Source organism: Mustela nivalis, assembly GCF_964662115.1.
Source record: "Mustela nivalis genome assembly, chromosome: 8".
NCBI classification, from domain to species: domain Eukaryota; kingdom Metazoa; phylum Chordata; class Mammalia; order Carnivora; family Mustelidae; genus Mustela; species Mustela nivalis.
The window spans coordinates 110,301,180-110,319,191 of NC_139027.1; the positions used below are offsets into that span (position 1 = coordinate 110,301,180).

General features: G+C 41.2%; 1 protein-coding gene across 3 annotated transcripts in view; it reads left to right on the forward strand.

Moving 5' to 3' along the window:
* Positions 1–12,941, forward strand: part of PAK5 (p21 (RAC1) activated kinase 5) — a 295,772-nt gene extending 282,831 nt beyond the window's left edge. For all 3 annotated transcript variants that reach the window (XM_082744403.1, XM_082744402.1, XM_082744404.1), the window contains 3 exons: positions 6,934–7,059; positions 8,700–8,834; positions 10,684–12,941. In XM_082744403.1, the coding sequence (XP_082600529.1) occupies positions 6,934–7,059; positions 8,700–8,834; positions 10,684–10,839 (417 nt within the window). In that variant the 3' untranslated portion in view covers positions 10,840–12,941. The remainder of the gene's footprint in view (positions 1–6,933; positions 7,060–8,699; positions 8,835–10,683) is intronic.
* Positions 12,942–18,012: the final 5,071 nt, after the last annotated feature.

Consider the following 18,012-nt stretch of genomic DNA (forward strand, 5'->3'; position numbering starts at 1 on the left):
TTTCTCCAGCCTCTGTGGTCTGGTCTCCCAGTCCAGAACCCAGGCTAGAAATTCCAGGGAATTAACGTTCACCCTCCCTTGGGGCAGCCCAGGATCACCTGATGGAAGCTGGGGTATAAACACCCCAGCTGCCTTGCCCTTGGGTAGACATGTTCTACCCAGTCTCCCGGACTTCCTCGTCACGAGTAAGCTCTGGTTCCCACATTGCTGGGGACTGGCTGCCTTCCCTGCCCACTTCACTACCAGTGTTTTATGTATCTCCCCAATAAATGACTTGCACTTGTCTTGTGATGTGCTCAGAGGGAGAGGGGACTAAACCAACGTACTGCACAGGTGCAGTGTAATGTGTGTGCACTCTCTTCTTTCACAGGATTGCAAACCAAGGTAAAGGATAGCTATGGGGCCATAGAAGGCAACTAGGGCCTTGAGACTGTTCCACACCCCCTTTCCTGGGCCCTGACAGCCAGGACAGTGTCTCTTCACCAAAGACATGTACCCCTAGTTTTTCATAGTCTCCACCTGGCCTGTTAAATTTGTCTTTTGGCACCTTTAGGCATTTGAGTGTTTTTGTGTCTCGAATACGTAGAGTTCTACAGTTAGAAGAAGACCTGAAGATTATCTCCCAGAAGCTGTTCATAAATGAAGAGAGACGTGAGCATATTACACAGCATGCGTAAATTGATTCCTTTACCACAGCATCTGAGATATTCCCAGACTCTAGGCCTCTTCCTTGCCCTGCAAGAAGCACAGACTGAGAAGTCAAGAGACTGTGTCTGAGTCCTCCTCTCTATTGTCTTCCTGTTGTTGTAGTCTTGGGCAAGTTCCCACCCTGTCCCACTCCATCAAATGGCAGAGAACTGGCTGAGGCCTCCGTATTGATCCAGCTTAGGTGCTCTGATGCCCTCCCTCTCCTCTTCAGCTTAGCAGTTGAAGAAGTGGGTCCAAAACTGGAGACCCCTTCATCAGTCTGGCCCCTTCTAGTACCTCTCTCCACTCCTTTGTCCCGGATCATTGCTCTTCTTAAATTTAACAACTATAGCGAGCATGAAAACCAATGGGGTCTTTGGCTTAAAAACAAATTCCTGAGTCCACTCACCAGAGATTCTGATTCCAGGCAGCCTGGGTGATACCCAAAAGCCTGCATCCCTTTCAAGTTCCCAGAAAATGCCAGTGCTACCCACTGTGAGTATCACTGCCTTAAAAGAAGCATCCAGAAACTAGGCACAAACGGATCCATCTTTTTGCCTTAGCAAAAACCTGGAGCAGAAGCATGAATTCTTCAGAGTGTAGGCAGTTTACAAAATGAGGGTTTTACCCTCTCTCTAAAACCTCTAGCTATTTTGTGGGTAGACTCTCCCTGCCTTCTCCTCCTCCAGCCATGGCTTTGTGCAACCCCTGATTCCTAGCCAGGACCGGCTGAGATGACTAGGATTTCAGCTTTAAAGAGCAGCTTTGAGCCCTAAGCTCTAGTTTCTCCTCTGGCCCCTGGGGAAGAAGGTGCATCACCTCCTTTAAAGGAGCTAGCGCTGTGCTAGCTGCAATTCTCTTAGCCTAGCTGCATTAGTGAGACAAAGCATTTCCTAGTCTACCATGTTGTACCATTCTATGTGAAATAAGGCTCAGCTTAGAGTCTGTGTGATTTTCTTTGAAGATCTGCCTATGGTGCTTTATTGTACTCATTATTTGAGTTCTCATTATCTACTTGCAGATTGGTTTGGATGAGTATTGTGTTCAATTATGTTCTTCTGGAGAATTGTCTCTTTTATGTCCTTGGATGAGTAAAAAATTCACGTAAAAGGGCTTTCACGTCTACAGCGGAGGAACAGACCTAGCTTCCTGTGTTGAGTTTCAGTTTCTCAGCTTACATATTGTCAGGGAGATAATTATTAGTCTGGCAGATTTGGGGTCTTTTTTTCTGTCTGGAAAAAGAAAGCCGCACCAGAGGTATTGACATTAAAAACTGCCAACGTCAAAATGCTGATGCATTGGGCGCCTGGGTGGCTCAGTGGGTTAAGCCGCTGCCTTCGGCTCAGGTCATGATCTCAGGGTCCTGGGATCGAGTCCCGCATCAGGCTCTCTGCTCAGCGGGGAGCCTGCTTCCCTCTCTCTCTCTCTGCCTGCCTCTCTGTCTACTGTGATCTCTCTCTGTCAAATAAATAAATAAAATCTTTAAAAAAAAAAATGCTGATGCATTCACCTGCTTAGTTCAGGTTTTTTAAAACATTTTTTTTTTTTTAATGTTTTAGCGAATTTGTTCCTCCCCCACTGTCTGCATAGTAGGGTTACGAATTTACTCACATTAAAGCTTTGGAAATAACCACATACATGCACACACAATTATATTTTATCTGTTTCTTAAAACTGATCTAGACTTCTTCACGAAGCTCTACTGACTAAAACAAACAAACAAAGGCAACTCTTAATTTAATCTATTAAATTCAGTCTACTTAAGTAAACATTGTCTATTAAAGTTCAGCCACATTATGGTAAGCCTTAACTGATAGCTTTAGAACCTCAGACTTTCAGATTTGGCCACCATCTACTTCCTCTTCTCATTTCCCACCCCTCTCTTTCTCAAGGACTCTGGGAGAATAAGGGGCAAATGTTGCTTCTGAGAACTCAAGGTGACAGATGTAAGACTCATCTTCTTGTTCCTCTTTGGTCCCTGCCTTGGCATAACTGGCCTCTTCTGCTACCAGGACTGGTGACCACTGGTCCCACAGCTCTGGGCTTTTCAAAAGAGTGCCTCTGCTGCATGTCACAACTCCAGCCTCTTGTTTCAAGTCTTGAAAACCATCCTGGGGCTCCTCATGTCAACCATAGGCCTGTGCCAGGCATTTTTCCATTCCTTCATTGGGATCTGGAGGATCTTCTGGAACCCTGCACAAGAGACAGAGACCATGGAAGCCAATAGCACTGCCTCAAGTTCACTGCCACCCACTCTGTTGTGCCATCTCTCCCAGAGGCCACATTGGGCATAGCTACAGCTAATATTCAGCAAGCATTCATTAGTATGTCTATACCCATGATTAAAATATTGCAACATATTCATGCTTGTGGGTTAATAGCCACTGTTTCAAGTCATTGGAGTATCCCCCATTACAACAGCTCTTTACTGGGGTGCCCTTACCTCATTAAAGATGGTAAAGCCCATAGGATAATTCCAGGACACAGCTCAACTTCATTTCTAGACTCCAATTGATCTAGATGATTCCAGTTATTAAATATTTTTAATATTACCTCTGAACTCAGATGCATGTGGCTGTTCCTCACCCTTGTTTGTTTAGGGTTGTATGCTACTCAGGTATTTCTGAAGGTCACCGCCATCTGCTTGGGGTGCTGGAAGTGAAGTATAATAAAGAGTTGGGACCTAAATCAAATGACTTCTCTTTGTCTTCTCCTGCAAACAATCATAGGCTGAAAGGGATGGACTATAGGCTTTTTACTTCTGAATTGTAGACTCCTTTGACAGTAAAGCAACAAGGATTATGGACCAGCTACCACGGCCACAGAGCTCTCTTCTTTGTACCACATAGGAAATCTATGATCTGACACATTAGGGTTTGATTCTCGATATGCCAAAGCAACTGAGTAAAGTATCTCTCTATTAAGCCAGTTTTCTCTAGCATTCCATCCGGAACAATCCAGTCTCTTCCCACTCCAACCCTTGGCCTGATTAGAGAGGAGATCATGAACAAGGAAATAGAAAAAGATACAATTTCCAAAGCATTACCCCCATTTCATCAGTGATCCAACTTTGAGTCTAGAAGCAGGTGTCTTCACTAAGTCAGTAATGGTTTCAGAAAGAGTACCAGTGTGTCTTCTACCACACGATTTGCTCTCATATGTATGTGTCATTATAAAATAAAATCAATCTAGTAATATGTGTTTTTTGGGTATCTACTATTTTCCCAGATTTTAAGGAACACAGTGAGGCTTCACAATTAGGAGGCAGAGCTTCTGCCTCTGAGGACTTTCATTTCTAGCCAAAGGGACAAAATCAGCATCAGAAAATAGTTCAAGATTGAATGAACATTAAATTCTCTCACATTTAAAGAGGAGAGATCAATATGGGTTCCTGAGAAAAATTCTGGAATAAGTGAGAAGTGACAAGGGCCTTGAAATATGAATTTCATTTTTTTGAATCAAGAGTTGAATATACTTTCCCTCTAGGACTAGGAAGTAGACAAAGATGTTCCCCCCAAGTACTAGAATATGCAGTAATTCAAGAAAAGGAAAAATAAAAGGTAAACATCTTGGGAAGGAAGAAGTAAAACTGTCTTTGTTTACAGATGATATAATCACCCATGTAGAAAATTCAAAAGAATTGACAAGAAAAACTAAAACTAGGGGCGCCTGGGTGGCTCAGTGGGTTAAGCCGCTGCCTTCGGCTCAGGTCATGATCTCAGGGTCCTGGGATCGAGCCCCACATCGGGGTCTCCGCTCAGCGGGGAGCCTGCTTCCTCCTCTCTCTCTCTGCCTGCCTCTCTACCTACTTGTGATCTCTCTGTCAAATAAATAAATAAAATCTTTAAAAAAAAAAAAAAGAAAAAGAAAAACTAAAACTAATGACAGTTATAGCAAGGTTGAAGGATATATGGTTTTAGACCGAAGTTAGTCATTTTGCTATATGCTAGCAATGAAAGTGAATTTGAAATTATAAACACAATGCCACTCATACAAACACCCTAAAATATTTAGGCATAAATTTAACAAATCATATACTAGATTTATTTCAGGGAAACTACATAAGTGTGAATGAAATCAAAGGACAAAATAAATGAAGAGATACTCAATGTTTGTGGATAAAAAGACTCAATATTCCCAAAATGTCATTTCTTCCGAACTCAATCTATAGATTCAGTGCAATCCCAGTCAACATCCAGGCAAATAACTTTGTAGAAATTGACAAACTGATTCTAAAGTGTATGGGGAGAGACAAAAGACCAACACAATAGCCAAAACATACTAAAGAAGAACAAAGTCATCCAAGACTACCACTGCCTGACTTTAGGACTTATTAGAAAGCTACAGTTCGTCTACAGCCATACCACCCTGAACGCACCCGATCTCGAAAGCTAAGCAGGGTCAGGCCTGGTTAGTACTTGGATGGGAGAAAGCTACAGTCATTGAGACAGTGTAGTATTGGCAAAAGGAAAACAGATGGGCCAATGGCACCAAATAACCCAGAAGTAGACCCACATAAATAGAGTCAACTTATTTCTGACAAGGGAGCAAAGGCAATACAATGGAGCAAAGATGGTCTTTTCAACAAATAGTGCTGGAACAAGTGGACATCCATATCCAAAAAATTAATCCAGACACAGACTTTATACCTTTCATAAAAATTAACTCTATGTGGAAATACAGACTCAATGGAAACACAGGCTGAGAAGGGAGGAGAGAGGTCTGCATTAACAATCCAGCAAGAGCATATAAAGACAAGAGGTGAGGGTTAAGACACAAACCCTCAGAAGCCCAGTCTTTAAGGTACACGCAGCAAAGAAAGAGCCAGAGAAAAATGTTGAAAAAGTTCAGGGAGTTCTGAAGAGAATTAAGGGAGAACTTGTGCCATAGAGACCATACGTTTAATCTATGGAAATTAACCTTCAAACACCCACTCTGAACCGTTGTTTTCATTGCATGTTTTCTATCACCACCAGGAACCCGAAGCCCCAGTCCTCTTCAGTGAACTTCATCTGAAGTTCAGACAAGCCATCATCATCAGAAGTCACAGCCCCCAGAAATAAACTGAATCCTGGTTTTCCAGAGTATATAAACCTGCAGGGAGCCTAGTGGTTCTTAAGGATAATCGTAAAAATTCGGTGCAAGGATTTTCAGTTTTGTTTTTGTTTTTTTCTCTCTGATGACATCTAGGATAAATAACATATATATACATGGGGACATTAGGATGGCCACTTAAACCCCTAGTGACCAAGTGCTAACACCCAGTTTCTACACCCGTATTTCTGCCCACATTGACATTTACATTGGCAAATTCAGTTTGTTATAAGCAAAGGAGGAAAACAAAAAGACGAGCCAGTACTTCAAAATGATATCTCAGCATTCCACATAATAGGGTCTTGCTTTAATTCAAATACAGATATGGGGTTGATCATTTTAATCCTCTCATGGTATTTAGAAATCTGAATGTGTTCAAAGCAAAACCACCTAAACAGCAGCAGTATGTACAAAACTCACCTTAAGAATAGCAACTTACTGGGGTGTCTGGGGGCCTCAATCATTAAGCATCCATCTCTTTATCTCAGCTCAGATCTTAGATCTCAGGGTCATGAGCTCAAGCCATGTGTTGGGTTCCATGCTAGGCATGGAGCCTACTTAAAAAATCAAACAAACAAACAAAACCCTAGCAATTTACTTACACTAAACCATCATCTGTACATTAAATTAAAGTTGTGGGTTTGAATTTTAACAAATTTGTCATTTGGAGTGTAATTTGTACTTCCTTCCTTTCTTTCTTTCTTTCTTTCTTTCTTTATTTATTTATTTTGGTTTTCCATTTGCAAGTGAACCCTGGTGGAGGATGGGAGATTTCTCCATTAAAATGGATCATGCCTGGGGTGCCTGGGTGACTCAGTGGGTTAAAGCCTCTGCCTTCTGCTCAGGTTATGATCTCAAGGTCCTTGGATTGAGCCCTGCATCGGGCTCTCTGCTCAGCAGGGAGCCTACTTCCCCTCTCTCTCTGCCTGCCTCTCTGCCTGCTTGTGATCTCTCTCTCTCTGTGTCAAATAAATAAATAAAATCTTTTTTTTAAAACTGGATCTTGCCTTTCCAATAAAATGGTCTGACAACCACCAATTTTTCTAAGGCCTGTTCATGAGACTGTTTTGTTTTAAATTTGAAGCCGTATTTCTCCATCTGGAAGCTGGTATTTTTAGATTGTTAACTTCGTTGCATTCCTTTCCTTTTCAGATAAAGTTATCGGACTTTGGTTTTTGTGCTCAAGTTTCTAAAGAGGTGCCCAAGAGGAAATCACTGGTTGGCACTCCCTACTGGATGGCACCCGAGGTGATTTCTAGGCTACCTTATGGGACAGAGGTAAGGGGGTAGCAGTCATTGGGGGTGGCTGAACAGACTCAAGGATGCAGTGGCTCTGAGAGAGTTAATGACTACAGATCAGGGCGATGATGTTTGACTCCATATTTGACCACCATTCACTAGACTTGTCATAGAGTAGGTTGTGGCAGGAAGGGGTCTGGCCACCATTGAGGAAATTAGCACAATGTTGATCCAGAGGCATTTATCGAGGTCCTAAGCAGACACTGGGGTAGGGGAAATCATGCAAACTCTGACCCCACCCTCAGTGGCAGGCATACCCTAAACAGGGCAACACAACTTGAAACGTGGCCAGAAATGCACACATGAGCAGGGTCAGAGACAGCTCTGCAGAATAGAGTTAATATTTGGGGCTGAGCAGTAATGTTTTTCCCCTAGAAAAAAATTATATACAAATATTATAATGCATTTTAAAATAGGGCACAATTTCTGCTTCCCTTGGAAAAGAAGCAATTGCTCATAATCTGTTCAGGGATTAAGGTTTGGGTATGTGAAAATGAGGGGCCAGAAGCAGTGGAGGAAAAGTGTTCTAGAGAGGGAGCACTGTGAGCAAAGCCCTGAGGCACGCAAGTCTCCACACACACGGCCGTAAGGAGCTCGTTCCAGCCGGGCACACAGCGTTTCCACACATTCTGGTGCAGAAGGCGATTCTAAGAGAGTATGAAGAGGTGGCATGGACCAGGGAACTAAGGATATCAGCGTAAATGAAGGCAGACTCCGCTCTCTTTCCCTTGTTTGCTTGCCCTTGAATGAGTACTCCACTTGTTTGTCTCACTGTGGTCCGGAGAGCATAAATTCTCAGTGAGGATCACAGCAAGGGTTATAACAGGCATGCAGCTCACTGATAAGAGACGTAATGAGCCTGGGACTGGGAAGTGGCTGTAACTGGGAACCAATAGCCCAGCTTCGGCTTCTCATTGTCCTGACTTCCCATTCTGCACTCAGAAAGAATTGCTTGTCGGCTCTTCCTTTTCTTTTTCCCTGTTCCCTGAAAATGGTTTTGTAAAGCAGGGTTTTTGTGCACTCTACTTCAAAATGATAACATGTAAAGGAAAGAACCCCAACGTAGGGAAGAAAGAGCTATTTTTAAAAATCAAATTAATAAAAGGATCAGCATATATCGTTTTGTTGGGCAATGTAGCTTTTTGCAGTTTGTTCTGAGTATGTCAGATGCCTTTTTATGGTTTAAATGCAGTTGTCGTCTCTGTGTTCATAACATAAAATTTGAGTGTTTTTCTTATCTGCCCAGATAGGTAACTACCTAATTTAGTAGTCTAAAAAAAAAAAAAATTCTGAACTCGAGCATGTTAAGATATTCATGTGTACCCAAATGGCAGAATCTTCACTGAAGTTGTCTTTAAAAAGCAAATGAATACACTGTATGTTAGTCAAACTGAATTGAAATAAAATAAAAATAACAATAAAAATAAAGCGAATAAAGACCATTAGCAAAAACTGGGTAACTCGGCACTTCAGTCTGTAAATCTGGGCTATAAGTTTTGGAAGTTTACAAATACCACCTTAATTTATAAATGGGTATGAATCTGTTGGGTCCCCTGGAAACATCCAACATTTCAGAATGTTCTCCTTGCCCGAGATAAACCTTGGATTGTGCCTAACAGGTAGATATCTGGTCCCTCGGGATCATGGTGATAGAAATGATCGATGGTGAACCGCCCTACTTCAATGAGCCTCCCCTCCAGGCCATGCGGAGGATTCGGGACAGTTTACCTCCAAGAGTGAAGGACCTACACAAGGTAAGAAGCACCATCTGTTGCTGTAGCTCAAAGATCATTCTTAGACATTTTTAGTCTCCCTGTAGCTTCAAAGACTGGCATTTCATACCTAGGAGTAGATCCTGGTTGATGCATCTGGGTTTTGGGATTCGAATCACCTGGATTTAGATCTCTTCTCTTCCTGTTCACTCAATGGTCAAGGGAGTCAGCCTCTCCATCTCTGAAGTTTGTCTGTAAAATGGGTTACAACTGGCTCGTCTATTGTAGGGTTGGCCAGAAGAATAAATCAGATACTCCACAAGAACTCCCTTCCTGAGCACCTGTGACATACTAGGGACTGTTTTTATTACTGGGAATATTGCAGCACAAGACCTCAGATTTCTGACTCGTATAGAGCTTGTGTTCTAGTTGGGGAGGCATATGGTAAACCACAAACAGATGAACAAAATAATTTCAGAGACTGATATATGCTACGAAGCAAAGCAAACACTGTAATGCAATGAAGTATGCAGGAGAGGGGATTGGGAACTTGTTTAGGTTGAAGCCCTTTCTGGGGACACATCATCTGAACTGGAATATGAATAGAAGGAAGGAGCAAGATATGCAAAGATCTGGGAGAAAAATGTCTGAGGCAGAGGGAACAACAGGTGCAAAGGACCTATGCCAAGATGGAAATCTTCTGTGGCTGAGCAAAGTGAGCCAGGGGAAAGGGTAAGACATGTCAGGGAGGGGAGCAGGGGCCAGATCACACAGGGCAATGAAGAGTATGGTTAAGGGACCAGTAGGGTCTTTTGTGTTTTCCAAAGATTGCCGAGTAGGTTCAAGCTCAGAAAATAATGATGCTGAGTCAAAGAAACAGCAGTCTGGGAACTGCTTACTGGTTTAGGAGTGGAGGGAAGGGCTTGCTGGAACGGAGAGGCCATTTCCACAAGGTCATATAAAAAATGACCATACACCCACCACTCCTCCCCTCCCCTCTGCCTCATGGCACTGGGAGGAACGGAGTCTGCCTTTTAGGGGAGAATTACCCTCTCCCCTTCCCCTAAAGCTTAGGGAAGAGCCCCTACAGAATCACCCCTATAGTTGTATACCCCTATAGTTCCAGAAAAACAGGAAATTGCTTGAATTGAGCAGGAGATTAAGAGTTTTACTGCATTGGACTAAGTTTAATCAAAAGTGGTTAAAATAGCATGGTATCAAAGTAGTCCTACATCCAATGGAAATGACATGGTGTTCTTCCAAGTCACATACAAGAGCAGTCTTAATCCTAAATCCTAAACACCACCCAAGGTTGTTTTCCAAATAGATAAATAATATGTGGTATAATTTAACAGTGAATACTATACAGCAGTGAGAAGGTTAAAGCTTTTACTGCACACCTCAGGGATGAATCCCACAGACACAACGTTGAGTAAAAGAAGCCAGACAGAGGAGAGCTGACAGTATATAACTCCATATAGAGGAGTTTGCCTCCATATAGAGGCAAAATTATGCTACTAGAAGTCAGGACAGTGGTGAACCCTTGGAGGGAGATGAGTATTAACAGGAAGGAGACCCAAAGTAGCCTCCTGGAGTGGTACAAATGTTCTGTGTTGTGGTGGGACTGGAGAGTAAATAGGTATATGTATATATCTGTGTACACACACACACACACACACACACACACACACCACTGTAAGACATACACTTAATTTGAATGTTTGTAAGATATACTTCCTGCTTCCATAACTTCTTTCTTCTCAAGCTGACTTTCTAGAATTTGCTATTGTTTGATAGGATGACTTAACTGGGAAGTGGCTGAAAAACCACTTTGGGGAACTGGGTTGGGTTTCTGTGTTAGTCCTCAGGATGGGATCTTGTATTCTCACAGGTTTCTTCAGTGCTCCGGGGATTCCTAGACCTGATGCTGGTGAGGGAACCCTCCCAAAGAGCCACAGCCCAGGAACTCCTTGGACATCCATTCTTGAAACTGGCAGGTCCGCCATCTTGCATCGTTCCCCTTATGAGACAATACAGACATCACTGAGTAGAGGATTCTACTGGTGGAATCAAGGTGGAAGAGCTAGATGAGGACATGACAATAATTCAGGAGAACATGAGGAACATGAAAAAGGCCTGTGTACTCGAACCAGCTGATCGGTGGGACAATGTGATGACAGGCAGGGTTCAACAGACCAGGGCATCTTCTTGTGTCTTAAAACAGGCATCTCTCCACTGACAGCTGGCATGGTCATTTGGAGCACGGCTTTAATAGTCATTATTATATTTTTCAGCCCTTCATCCAGCAAATCAGAAGGACTCAGTACAAACTCCGTTACGACATATCCTAGCCACATGCAGGGTAACGCATAGGATTTTCTATATTGAAAGAATAATTTTCTGGCAAAAAAAAAAAAAAGAAAGGAAAACAAAAAGCACTTTTTTCTTAATGGTAGCAGTGTAATGTATTTTGCAATGAATTTGTAATTTTTCTGTACGATAGTTTTGATAATTTATAGTACTTTGATGTCACGTAGCCATAGTATCAGTTGAAGTAATACCTGTTTACTAGCAAGAGTTTGAACAAAGCCTTTCCTACTTTTTTATCCCTTTCAGAGAACCAACGATTCTTTAGGAACTTTGAATACTGAATGATTCTCAATCACCGTCAGCTTTAGTAGAATATCTTTCTTATCTTAACAAGTGTCTTATATGATGGAGGAAGACTTTAGAGTGATGGTGATGGAGGTGCACATTTCATTTATCCAACCAAAAATAACAAAATTGGAGCCACAGTAGGCCACCAAGCCACTCCTTGGGATAAAGCTTAATCTTTGGAAAATTCAAATTTTCCTTCAAGGCTATTAATTGCAGACCAGTGTTTGCACAGCAGGGTGTTCCCCTTCCCCATGCCCTCTCTCCAGTGGGTGTGATATTACCCCCTCCCCAAGTGTGGCCGCATTTCTCACCAAGGAAACAAGTCTTCAGTGCTAGGATCATTGGACCCAGTTCCCCAAACTGAATGTTGAAGAAAGACGGAGAATTCCAGTCTCACCAAGGGAAAGGAGAGAGAACAGGGCAAGGTGTTTGGTTTTGTTTGTCACTGTTTTGAAGACTCTGTATGCTAGCACACCAAACTCTTGTCTGTATTTACCTTCGTACTGCAGTATTAATTGCTATTGTTCCTGTATCGTGCTGGAAGTCAGAACTGACTTTAGAGGATGAATTAGGAAAGGGGTATTTTACCAGGTGTGTTCTGACTTCAGTTGTGACCCTGTTCTAATGTGTTTCCGACATAGGGAAGTTGTGCTGCTGACTAGATCTTCTTGAATGTTGATAAAAATGAATGACTACTACAATACATTTTGTGTTGCTTGTTGGATGAATTTGCATGTTAACTGTAGGCCAATATAGATTTGCCTTTAAAAACTCTGGAAGAGCTACATAGTCATCATTAGTTTCTATTAATTATGCATCAGAAAAAAAAAAGCCATTTGTTACCAAACTGGAAAACCAGAGGCTTTTCTTAATGACTTAAACATACTGTAACAAATAGGAACTTAAATTCGTGAAAATTCTCTGGTTGCTCTAAGCATAATTAAGAATTTTTGTAATGAATAGGTTGCTAATTATTTATTATAGCTAAAAAGGAAAAAAAAGGCATAAAATGACCTTCTACAGATTAGATTTTTGTTTCATAAAACACAACAAATCAATGTTTTATGTAAAATATTAAAATATTAATATAAAATGTATGAATAAAAATCTAAATCCAGAAAATGGCCGTCCTAAAAGTTTATGGAACAGATTATATTATTTAAACCAGGACTATGTAGAAGTAGAAAGAAAAAGAAAATCTTTTTTTAACCAGAACAAATATTAAAAACCATTGCAGAAAATTGTGGATTTTGGATTCCAAACATTTTCAACAGTGTAATAAAAATTTTTCTGTAATTTTCTTATCACTGGGTATTTTATAAATATTCATTGAGTTTAACAAAAGTTACTGTAGCTTAAAAGGTTTTGTGAGCACTAACTATTGGCAGAAACTGCACTTGCAAATAAAAATAAATGTTTGCCTTTTTCCCAAATGTTATTAGAAAATCCAATGACTTCCTGAATTTGTTTTCTTGAATAATCCAGAATGCTTTCTCTGTGATCTTGGGGAATGCAAATGAGTAAGAATAAAGTTAGAATGTAACATCATGATGACATGAACAGAAGATAAATATTCCCATCCCTAGAGATCACATACAGTAGAAGACTGTGGTAAAGATACCACAACTGAGAAAAAAAATTACTGAAGTCCGGAAGACCACATGCAAGGAAAGCCAGATTCATGACTAAAGACTTCCACTCTCTGCTTCTCTTTTTCAGAGATGCTGAACTGATCTGAAGACTTTTATCAACAAAAGACATAAAGATGAGATTATTCTGGATTAGAGCAGGTGTAGTAAATGCTCTCTAGTAGACAGAAAGACAGTTTGGGTGTCTCCTCTTCTTTAGGGGACCAGGGAGGCATTAAAATTTAGCCCATGATGTTGAGAAGGACGCTTGCATATAGAAAGTTCATTGCTTGGGGCGCCTGGGTGGCTCAGTCAGTTAAGCAACCGATTTTTTTAAATTTATTTTTTATTTATTTTCAGCATAACAGTATTCATTATTTTTGCACCACACCCAGTGCTCCATGCAATCCATGCCCTCTATAATACCCACCACCTGGTACCCCGACCTCCCACCCCCCGCCCCTTCAAGACCCTCAGATTGTTTTTCAGAGTCCATAGTCTCTCATGGTTCACCTCCCCTTCCAATTTCCCCCAACTCCCTTCTCCTCTCTAACTCCCCATGTCCTCCATGCTATTGGTTATGCTCCCCAAATAAGTGAAACCATATGATAATTGACTCTCTCTGCTTGACTTATTTCACTCAGCATAATCTCTTCCAATCCCGTCCATGTTGCTACAAAAGTTGGGTATTCGTCCTTTCTGATGGAGGCATAATACTCCATAGTGTATATGGACCACATCTTCCTTATCCATTCATCCAATTTTTTATTTTGGCTCAGGTCATGATCTCAGGATCATGGCATTGAGCCCCACATTGGGCTCCGAGCTCAGTGTGGGGTCTGCTCAAGATTCTCCCCTTCTCCCTCTGCCCCTCCCCCTGGTCTCTCTCTCTCTTTTTCTCTCTCTCTCCCAAAGATAAATAAATAAATGAAATCTTTTTTTTTTTTTTAAAGAATTCATTTCTTAGCCTGAAAATTTCAGAAGGAGGAAACCCTAAGAAAAGAGCCACAGGTAGCAGGCTGAGAAATGATATAGTATATCATGTGCCAGAGAAGAGTAAGACAGAAGCATCCTTTCCCAGGCAGGAAGCCATTACAGGATGTGGAAGAAGACACCAGGTCTCTTTGTCTGCATTGGGCCATGGAGGGAAAAGGGAACATCTCAAACCATTTAACCAAATAATGATATACCTAATTTGGACAGTGCATTAGAAGCAGGCATCACAAGAGGAACTAAAGGGAGATAAGGCAACTTTTCTGTAGGGGGATGGGCTCAGGGTGGAGCTGAACCTTACTCTAAAACCTACTGGGACCATCCACACCAAGACCAGTCTCAAGAGCAGAGGCTGTAGTTTCTTAGGCTGACTCAAATAACAGTCAGTCACCTCTGCTTCTTCCAGCAGCATCTCCAAGGCAGCTGACTTCAGCCAGCTGTTTACTGTAACTTCCCTTCCAGGCTGCTCCCCATAGATTTGGGCCATGTGTTGGTGTGAGACCCCCCCCCCCCATGGTTCGGGGGAAGAATCTAGAAGAAAGAAAAGAAGAACAAGAATGCATACCATGTCTCCTGCCACTACCTATCTACTGTTACCTCTTTCTCTGATACAAGTTTAGCCCAAGCAAAAGAGAGGGGGGTCATTTTGAATTAGAATGAGATTGATTTTTTTAAATGGATTAAACAGATGGAATCAGACTGAGTTATGGTTGTATCCCCATTACCCACTGGAAAGAAGACACTCAGTAGCAATTACTGAAAAAAAATAAGATAAAATCATTCCATGAAGTTAACAACTCAATGAGTTCAGATTCTTTGGTCAAGCCAGTCAAACGAATAGCACTGTGTCATCAAAGAAACAATAATGAGATTCCAGGCAGAGAAAAAAAAATCAATTCAGTCTGAAGCAGGTACAAAATGTACAAGCAGGACCAGGTCTGTGAAAGTGACATGATGTAGTACAAATCCAAATTGTTTGGGAAAGTCGGTCAACTTGAGCCTTCACGTGTGTGTGCTTCTTCAGCCATATTTCCAGGCCAAAGAAATATATTAACTTAGTGTGGGTTCTGCCAAAAGGAGAGCCTAAGATAGATACTTAGATACAAGTACTTTGTTTGAGAGACAATCCCAGGAAACACACTCAACATGGCAGAGTGGAGAAGTGAGATGAAAAAGGGAGAGAAGTATTTTTTTTTAAGCCTTTTTTAATGACTGGCTTATCACTCTGGGTCACCAGAGCTCAGTCCCACTGAAAACCTTCCTGGGAGAGACACTGTAGAATTGACCTTTTGGAGGTGACGATGCTTGAGTAGTCACTCTCTACCATTTTCTATGCCTCATTGGCTGAGAGTTGCTCACAGGACATCAATTCTTAAACTTCTGTCTTGCCCTGTATAAGGACAAAGTTTGTTCCCTTTGACAGAGAGAGAGATGGGAAGCTTGTACAGAAACTGTCAGCAAATGGCCTCCAAGAAGGGCTGAGAGAATATGGGCGAGAAACTTAACATCTACATAAATAGATCTAATGAAGGACAAAGAGACATGTTGAGAAACTCTATGGGTTGCCAATTTCTGGAACAAAATACACTTTTCAAAAGCAAAGGGATTCCTTATCCTGAAAGGTTCGCTCATGTAGCAAATGTTTTGGTAAGTATGCCTGATCATTGTCAGCAATTGAAAAAATTTAAAGCAAAATATCTTATATGGTCCATCTTAATTGAGGTAACCAAGGTTCCCAAATGAATCATACTGCCCGAATAGACCACACACACACACACACACACACACTTCAGTACTGTTAGTGCAGGGATTTTTTTTTACCTATTTTGTTCACTCATCATCCAGACCAAGGTCCAGAAAATCCAGTCAGTCAGTGTCAACAAACACTTGTTATCTCATGGGTCGTATGAGTCTTTGCAAATCCTTCCCTAGCAGACAACCTGACAAGTTTGTCTGACAAGTTCAGTCACTTTTAGATAATTGACATATTAGGTTCATTTGTACAACATGATTTGCTATATGTATATGTTGTGGAATGATAAGTCTAGTTAACATCTATCAACAACTTAGTTACAATTTTTTTCCTTATGAAAACTTTGAAGATTTATGCTTCATAACTTTCAAATATATAATACAGTAGGATTAATCATAGCCATGCTGTACATTATCTTACAGGACTTATTTATTTCATAAAAATAAAAAAAAAATTTGTGCCTTTTGACCTCGTCATCCATTTCACCCAACCCCCCATCCTCTGCCTCCAGCAGCCATCAGTTTTCTATATCTATCAAATTTTTTTAACTCCACATATAAGTGAATGTTTGCCACTATCTGAAGTACTTCATTAAGCATAATGTCCTCAAAGTCCATTCTTGTCTCAAAGGACAGGATTTCCTCCTTTCTTGGGATTTTTTTTTAATAGCTGAGAAATTGTGTGTGTGTGTGTGTGTGTGTGTGTGTGTGTGTACACACATTATGTTTCCTTTATCCATTCATCTATCATTGGACACTTGGGTAACTTTTGGATCTCGACCATTGTAAATAATGTTGCAATGAACATGGCTGTGCAGGCATCTTTTCAAGTTAATGTTTTCATTTCCTTGGGATATGTAGAGGAGGAGGATTTCTGGATCATATGGTATTTCAATTTTAATTTTTTGAGAAACTTTCTTACTATTTTCCATTGTGGTTGCACCACTTTACATTCCCACCAACAAGGCACATCTTCGCCAACACTTTCTATTTCTTGCCTTTTGGTGATAGCCATACTAACAGGTGTGAGGTGATCTAAATATCACTTTACATGACAACTGAAGTAGCCCTTAGCCTTGGAGTTCTTAGCCTAATTTTATACCCTGGACCCTCTTAGCTTGGACTCTTCAGGAAAATGTCTTTAAATGCGAAAGTAAAATACATAGGGAACCAAGAGAGGTATAGTTATCAAAATATGTTAATTTTGTCATTATTATGTATTAATTAACAAGATTTTTTAAAAGATTTTATCTATTCATTTGTCAGAGAGAGAGCACAAGGAGGGGAAGAAGCAGGCTGAGGGAGAAGCAGGTTCCCCACTGAGCAAGGAGCTTAATGTGGGACTTGATTCCAGGAGCCTGGGATCATAACCAGAGCTTAAGGCAGACGCCCAACTCATGGAGACACCCAGGCGTCTCTTAAATAACAAGATCTTATGATGGATCTAGTAACTACCATAATTTCAAAGTAATAAGCCTATGTGATTTTTTGAGATCTCTGCAACAGGTGTAATGCAGTGATTTCTACTGATGACAGTTCTTGCCTGTACCATAGTGGTTTGGTGACTATGTCTGTAATTGAAGGAAATAAGGTCTTTCATTTGAGGTTGGTAAAAACTAAAGGTGTGTTTTTTTCCCATCCCAGTCCATGCACTCTGATAGTCACTCCCACCCCTGTAAATTAACCCCTCCTCCCCAGTGGCTTACTGGGCAGTGGGGCGGGGTGGGGGGGGGGAGTTGTTGCATAGAAACATACTCTGAATTCACAATAAACTGGTGTGAAAAACTGTGAACACCAGGTTAAAAATCCCTGCATCAGTCCCTTCGGATCTTTCCTGAACTTGGATGGCAGGTGAACTTTGAATGCTCATGTGAAGAATTGTGCTAGTACACCAGTCATTAATACTAGCTTTTATGGAGCATTTCTAGGTTGCCAGGTATTGTGCTAGAAACTGAAATGTACTATCATGAATCCCCAGATAACTTTGGGGAGCAAGCTCCATTTTCAGATTAGAGAGGATAGAGAAGCCTGGTGATGTGCCCAACATTGCAGGTAGGCTGAGAGAAAGGCTTTTTCACCAGTTTTCATCCCACTGCATCAAAATTGTCTGGGAAGCATAATAAAATTGTAGATTCTAGTTCTCACCAGAGAGGTCCCCAGTCAGTCTGGGATGATGCTCTAGAACTGAT